Source organism: Salminus brasiliensis, chromosome 6 (genome assembly GCF_030463535.1).
Source record: "Salminus brasiliensis chromosome 6, fSalBra1.hap2, whole genome shotgun sequence".
Classification (NCBI taxonomy): domain Eukaryota; kingdom Metazoa; phylum Chordata; class Actinopteri; order Characiformes; family Bryconidae; genus Salminus; species Salminus brasiliensis.
The window spans coordinates 3,759,227-3,767,355 of record NC_132883.1 but is presented as its reverse complement, the minus strand read 5'-3'; the positions used below and the strand labels follow the sequence as shown (position 1 = coordinate 3,767,355).

General features: G+C 44.6%; 1 protein-coding gene across 1 annotated transcript in view; it reads right to left on the bottom strand.

The window, feature by feature from the left end:
- Positions 1 to 561: 561 nt before the first annotated feature.
- trabd2b (TraB domain containing 2B) overlaps positions 562 to 8,129 on the bottom strand; it is a 97,803-nt gene continuing 90,235 nt past the window's right edge. The window contains 3 exon segments of the mRNA XM_072680790.1: positions 562 to 2,117; positions 3,004 to 3,234; positions 7,510 to 7,600. Coding sequence (XP_072536891.1) covers positions 1,910 to 2,117; positions 3,004 to 3,234; positions 7,510 to 7,600 — 530 coding nt within the window. The 3' untranslated portion in view covers positions 562 to 1,909.

Here is an 8,129-nt window from a genome sequence, read left to right as displayed (position 1 = left end):
GTCGTGGCTGAATGGTTATAGAGGGTGGGGGGGAATGAAGGCTGTCTCCTCCCTCAATCCATGCCTGAAGTGCCCTCAACTGTTTCCTGGGTGCTGGAGATGGCTTCAGCCCACCGCTCTGTGTGTGCTCACTAGTATACTGTGTGTGTGTGTGTGTGTGTGTGTGTGTTCACTACCGTGGGATGGGCTAAATGCAGAGGACACATTTCACTGTACATTGTACAGCAACAAATGTTTGCACCACCTTAGTGTTTATTTTTAAATTCATAAATTCATAAATTCATAAGTCTTTCTTTAGGAAAACTTGAACTTGTGGATCTGACCCAGAGGACAAGTTTAAAAACATCAAAAAATAATAAAATCAATACCCAAAATTTCTGCACACTCTTACAGAATATTGTCTACTTTACATTTTCATATTTCACTTTATTTTTCAATAATTGGCAAATGCATGAAAATATACTCTCCAAGAAATAATAAATATACATATTTCTTTATGAACAAAATGCACAATTTACAAAACATAGGTTTGTGAACTCTGTCAGTTGTATGTCAGTCAAAATCACATTATTATTATTATTATTATTATTATTATTATTATTATTATTATAAACATACAGTTTCCCTGTGAATTGTTAAGCCTCTTGTTTTTTATGTTACAGAACTGATAAACTGGAATAATTATTGCCTATCATTGTTTTTTTTTCACGCATAGGAGGTGCAGCAAAGCTTACAGTATCCACTAACAGTCTGGCTGTCCTTAAAATCCGGTGATTTTCAGCATAAGACATATAATACAATACAGATATCTATACATGTTTAATCAGTTCCACATACTTTAACACAGTTACACTATATGTCCAAAGGTTTGTGGACATCCCTCCTAATGAATGCTGCTTTAAGATCCACCCATTCAACCCTGGTCCTGGAGGCACCTTGCCCTGCACAATTTAGTGCACATTTCCCTGCTCCCAAAACACCTGATTCAGCTAATCAGCCCATTAACAAGCCCATTCAGAGTCGCAGGGTGTGTTAAAGCAGGGAGGCCAGGGCAGGGTGCCTCCAGGAGCGGGGTTGAGAAATACTGTGCTAATGCACACACACAGAGGGGTGTAAAGCCCCTCAGCATTGTGATGCTGTGGAGCAGTGGAAGTGTGTTCTCTGGAATGATGATGGGATGGGATGGGATGGTTTAGGGAGTTGGGATGATGAGGTGAGGTGGTGATCACCCAACTTCCTGGCCTCACTATTGCTCTTGTCTCTGAATGCAATCAAATCCTCACAGCAATGCTCCTTCAAATTCTAGTAGAAAGCCTTATTATTTAGGCAGTGGTTTTATAAAAGCCCTTTTAATACCCTTAATTTCAATAGAGGCAATGAATGGGCAGGTGTCCCAAAACTTTTGTCCATATAGTGAAGATTTGCACTTTTGTACCTTTTACTGAATTGCACTGTTAAAAGTATGAGATCTTTGAGGAACCTTTAAGGAACCTTTATGAACTAAAGGTTCCTCAAAGCACCTTAAGGGGGTTATACCACAGCTGAAGAACCTCCAAAGGTTCCTCAAGGATCTTCTACATTTGGCACTGTTCATCAATCACCCAGTTCTTCAGAAAAATCGGAGTTAAGTTTTTAATGGGCTCGGAACGTTCTATTCCACAGCTATTCTTACTTCTAGTTGAGCTTTTATTTGATTGACTTGGGAACAGTTTGCCTGCACCCCTCATTTTAGGACATTTGGGGCTACTCCACCCTCCTCCGACCATCAGTTGACTTTTCGTGTTCTTATGTTGAAGCCCTTCACCAAAACTTAACCCAACAGGCCTCATTCACCCATTACAGTCTGCTTTCACAGCATGCCTGGATGTCATAAGGTTCATCGGTGTGGGTCACTGCCTCCCCCTTGTGGTTAGGAGGTGAACAGCAGCAGTTGTGCGAGGATGCAGGTGAGCAGGGCCGGTAGCAGGCTGCTGCTGGAACTGGGTGAAGCCAAAGCAGGGAGTGAGGCCTCCTCTGGGTCGGTGAGGGACGTCCTCTTCTTCTGTTCCTGCCGCGTTAGAGGAGGCTCCACCGTCACGTAGCCGTTGGTTATCCTCACATTCGGAAGTGGAGTTGAGCTGCGATCAATGAATAAACAGCAGATTTGATCATGAACAGGAGTTCACAGTGTCGTTGTGATGCAGCTGATATACACAGAACCATCAGAATTATATGAGTTTGGAACGACCCGGCTCCTTCTATCACCTCCACTGACCATATAGGAGCACTGTGTAGCTCTATAACCCCAGACTGTATCCATCTGTTTCTCTGCAGACTCTGTTATCAGCCTTCTTTCACCCTGTTTGTTCTTTAATGGTCAGGACCCCACAGGACTGACCACCACAGAGCGGGCAGGTAGGATTTGGGTGGTGGGTCAGTCATTCTCAGCACTGCAGCGACACTGACTGACTTGGTGGTGGCGAGTGTGTTAGTAGTGTGTGTTGCGCTGGTGGATTCGTCCACCAGAAATATCCAGCCAACAGAGTCCTGTGGGCAGCAGTGTCCTGTGGGCAGCAGTGTCCTGTGGGCACTGATGAAGGACGGGAGGATGACCAACACATGCTGTGCAGCAGCAGATCAGAGAGCGTCTCTGACTTTACCTCTGCAAGCTGGACAAGCTCAGTAGGAGTGTCTATTAGAGAGTGGACAGTGAGTGGACAGACAGACACAGTGTTTAAACACTCCAGCAGCACTGCTGCGTCTGATCCACTCATACCACCAGCCCAACACACACTAACCCACCAACACAGTATCACTGCAGTGCTGAGAAAAACCCACCACCCAAATACTACCTACCTGCTCTGTGGTGGAATGGTACCCATCTCATTGTCCTCCCCAGGTGTTTGTCTACCGAACTCCTACCCCTGTCCACTGGGTTTACGCTGGGCCTGGTATTGTTGACTGTGGACTGTGGACTGGTCTGTCCTCTCTTCAATAATAGGAAGTTAGTTTTGGTGCTCTCACCTGTCTCCGATGCGCACCCACAGGTCGCTGAAGAGCCGCTGCCGGCTGTGGTGCCGGTGGGCCTTGCGGGGGCGCTTGTGTCTCCCGAACTCCTCCAGCTGGCTCAGACTGTCTGGCAGCAGCAGGTGGGGCAGGTCCTCCTCCAGCTCTGGAGACTCTGTTGGCCACTCTGTTTCAGGCTCTGGACTCCCTCTTCTTGGAGTCAGCGTGGTATCTTCCACCGCGGCCCAGCTTTTCGGACAGAACCATGAGGAAGCAGAAACAGAGGGGTTAAACAGGTGGAACAAGGCAGCAGTTTGTGGTCTGCGCAGCATTTTAGCACAGTGTGACTGCCCGAGAAGCTTTGTATTGTCTTGGATGCCATTACAGAGATCCCAGGAACGTGGGCTAGGTAGGTACCAGGTGGGTTTCGGGTGGACATGGCCTGTGTGGTGATGGTGGTGGTGATGGAAACACCAGGGCTGCCCACTCTCGGATGAGACAGGCCATAGATGAAGCCTGAATGACCCCCACAGGGAGCTCAGTCATCTTCAGGGCATGCAGCCATGACCTGTCCTACACTACTTGGTTAAAAGTAGAAGATCCTTAAGGAACCTTTGGAGGTTCTTCAATTTCAAACTTAAGAACCTTCAAAAGTTCCTTGAGTGTCTTTTAATGATACTTTTAACAGTGGATGCTGAGAACTTTACAGCGACCTTATAAAGCCATGTTTTTTACTTTGTCTAGGTGCATCCTAGTCTATTCATGTCCACAAGGAACCGCAAACCTTAGCTTCCCTTGCTAATGAGTGCTCCTGAGACCAGAAGCTGTCAGGGAGCCAAATTAAAAGAAAGAGTCAGAGGGTCAGACCTGGCATAAAGGTTCATACTTGGTGTGAAAAGACCTTTAGAGCATCATTCATGTCTGAAAGTCATATAATAAACAATAACACAGCAGTAATATCATCACAAAACACCCTTCAAATAAAATATACCTTAAAACACTTAAATAATATACATAGAAATACAGCCACACACTATATTATCTAATAAAAATATGAGGACATGCATACCATCACTTATCACCTTAGGGACCTGGGAAAAATGTCAAGGAGGTGCCGAATTCCTCCACAGTCCCATTATCATGTTCTTCCCTGTCTCTGATAGTACAGACTTTGAACTTCCAACAGATGTACACACACACACACATACACACATTTCAAGCATGCAAAGAATTTACAATGTGCCAAAATAACCCACTAACCACGAGGGAAACGGGCGCCTTAATCTGGCAGTTTAAAGGACCCTTAGCCCTCAGCACTGGGACGAATTACGAGCTTCTTCACCAACAAGCACTGAGAGCATGACTGGAGAACCATGTGATGACTCGGTACCGTTCCTCTAATGTTCCTTAGTTCAATAACAGGCCCTGCATCAGGTGTTACCTCTGGAACGTCCCACCTGAGGAGCTGTTTCAGTGTGTTCTACTCAGACCTTCCTATAAACCAGTCAGAGTGCTCCTGTTCTCTGGGTTGTCCAAATGTTTGTGGACACCCTTTCTACTTTAACTACTTTAAGTTGCACCCATTGCTGACACAGATGTGCAATGAACTGCACACACACACACACACAGCTTGTCTAGTCCCTGTAGAGAAGTACTGCCAATAGAATAGGACTCTCTGGAGCAGATGAACACTGATAGACCCATTGCCAGGAGAGGGATAGAGCATTCGCTCACTTTCTCTCTCACTGACCGTTGCTCCCTCACCTATGCACACACTCTCTCTCACCTTCCTTAGTCGCACTCTGTCAGTCTTTCACTCGCTCACTCCGCCACTCACTTGCTCAAGCTCACTGTCTGCTCCCTCACTCTCACTCTTTTGTTCTTTCTCTCACTCTCTCGCTCGCTCGCTCACTCACTCTCTCACCCATCCTCCCCAGCTGTCAGAATACCAGCCCAACCATTCGAACACCCTGTAGTCTCCCTCTCCTCTACCCCAGCGGCAGTGTGTTAGGGCTCTAATATGCAGTGGGCAGGTCGGAAAGCAAGGGCAGATGGTTTTGGGGGTTGGCAGAGTTGGCTAGTCTCACCCGCCCGGCCTGCTAATTTCCCCTCTTCGCTCTTATTTTTCCATTTGTGCCCTTGTTTCGAGAGGGTGTTGAAACCGTTACGGCTGCTATTTTAATGAGCTCAACCTGTTCTGGGTTTGAAACACCCCTCTGCTCCCCTCGTCTCCCCTCGTCTTCCCTCTTCTCCCCTCCTTATAAGCCTGTTGAGTAATGGCTTGGGTATGCCAGACATCAGGGAGTTTGCCTTTCGTGTGAGCAGACCCAGCACCCCTCTCCGAAAGACAAATGGGCCAGGCCCGTGTGCCATTTGAGTTGGCACCGCTTCGGTCTGGCCCATCTCATCATGGTTAGCGGGGGGTTAAGGGGGGTGGGGGGATCAAAGGCATACTTCAGCTCTGTTTGCAGTTTAAATGCTGTGTGCACGATGCCGGCATGCTGAATTACAATGTGCCAAGCACGTCGATGTGGTGGGCCGTGATGCGCTGACCAGACTGTGTATGCAGTTCCCCCTGGTGTGTTCAATCAAATATGATGTTCGAAAAAGCGTGTTATTTAATAACGGGCAGAGTTATTATGTGTGCGGCGTTGGATAATTGGGAGAGAGGGGAAAAAAGAGAGCTTTGAAAGAGAGAGGAAAAAAGGACACAGATGGTAGAAGTGGTGAGGAGGGACGTAGAAAGATGAGAGGAGGACAAAGAGACAGAGAAAATGAGAAGAGAGAGAGACGGGCCGGGGGGGTGGGTATGCACATGGATATGCACATGGACAGAAGTAATTGTTTCCCTGCAAAGTTATGAGCTGTGTGGGTGAACTAATAGAGGTCTGTGTTAACGTACACTATATGTCCAAATATTTGCGGACACCCCTTTTTAAATGAATGCATTCAGCTTTAGTAAGCACCCATTGCTGACACAGATGTCCAAATACACACACACACACACAGAGCTTGTGCAGTCCTTGTAGAGAAGTACTGCCAATAGAATAGGACTCTCTGGAGGCTGCCTAATGCCAGGCATGGGTTAGAGTGGTACAAAGCCCCCCGCCTGGCATTGAGCTGTGGAGCAGTGGAAGAACTGTGTTCTCTGGAATGATGGATGGTGGAGCTCCATCCAGTACTTTGGGGAGTTGTGAGGAGTTGGGGATGATGAGGTGGGGTAGTGATCATCCAATATTCAGACCTCAATGATGCTCTTGTTGCTAAATGCAACCAAATCCTCACAGCAATGCTAGTAGAAAGCCTTGCTCTCTGGGCAGTAGAGATAGTTACTCCAACAAAAGCAGGATAGACTCTTCTTAATACCCCTAATTTTGGAAGGAACGATGAATGAGCAGGTGTCCCAATACTTTTGTCCATATAGTGTATGTGTTAGAGGTGTAATGATTTTAATTAATTAATTGTCATCTGGAAGTCTCTCATTGCATCAATCATAAAAGCATACAAAAGAGTATTTTTAATGCATTGTAATATTTGGTAAAGTATGGAACCACTGAATCGAATTGTAATTTTGGATCACTGAAGCAAATGGCTCTTTATTGTATCGAATCACCTCAGATTATTCTTAAATTACACAAATTAAAGCAATAAATATTGGAAACATGTTTATTACTTAAATATGTAATAATAAATAACTGAATCAATAAAATCAGATCATCAGATCATCAATTAAATTAAATTAAATTGCTGAATCAAATCAATGAGTCAAATTGATGTTTGTATATTGAATAGCAATGGATTGCTCTTAATTTACATAAATCAAAGGAAGACATGCTAGGCATACTTCGAATGCATTAAAATATTAGCAAAAGACTAGATTAATTGAATCAAATCACAGAATCAAATAGCTGAATCAATAAATGAAACTACTGTTTAGCTGTTTAGCGTATTGAATCATATTGAATTGTTCTTAATTTGCACAAATCAAAGAACGGAATTTCTTTAAGAGGCTTAAATTCCTAAATGTTATCACCAAATAGAATTGCTGAGTCAAACTGCTAAAATAAATCACTGAATCAAATCAACAAATTGAATCACTGTGTTTCACAGTGATTCAAATTGGATTGAACTGTCATTTAAACCCATTTAAAAAACAAACCACTTAAGTGTAAATTGAGTAAATTCATAGTCAACTCAGTGATTCAAATATCCAGCATATCGTCACAGTCATGCAAAAATCTTGTGTCTCCATTTTTCCAAATTTTTCACTTTCTGACACAATGCGAATCTGTCAGTTGTTCTTTACATTCTGTCAGGATTTTGAATATAGAATAGAATAGAAATAGAAACGCTCCAAAATTCCTTTCACTGAAATTTAAGAAGGTTTTTCCGTCTCCTGTAAAGTTGCTGTTTTGGAGGTACAAGGTTTTTGGATATGCGCATCAGACGAATGCTGTAAGCATAAATGTAGGAAGTTTTGTGTGTGTGTGAGTGTGTGTCTGAAAGAGAAAAAAAATAGCTCACTGTGTAATAAGCTCCTGAGCCGGTGTGTGTACCACCTCATAGCCCTCCTGTCGCAGGATGTCCAGCACGCTGTGGTTGCCCAGGAAGTGACCTAAACCAAACAAGAACAGATAGTACCAAAATGAGTGGCCTGGCCTAGTCATGGTATCCAATAAGATCAAAAGAACATCCAATCTCCTTAGGCAGGCCTTTACATGCCCCGCCCACCAATGCACTCTTTCATATCTACCACTTTACAGAGCACATCACAAACACACACACACACACATAATGGTATATATTTGGTTCTTTGTGTGAGTGGATGTGTGTGTGTGTGTGTGTGTGAGAGAGAGAGAGAAAGGTCAGTGAGGTCAAGTACTGATGTTGATGTAGTTCTACCATTCCAGCTCATCCCAAAGGTATTGGGGGGGGGGGGGGGGCATTACCTTAGGCTGCTCCCACTCTATCATCAATGCTTCTCAATTTAGTTTGGGGAAGGTTGTGGTGGAGCTCCATCCAGTACTTTTGGGATGCGTTGTGGATGATGAGGTGGGGTGGTGATCATCATCACATAACATCCTGACCTCACTAACACTCTTTTTGCTGAATGCAACCAAATCCTCACAGCAATGCTCTTCCAA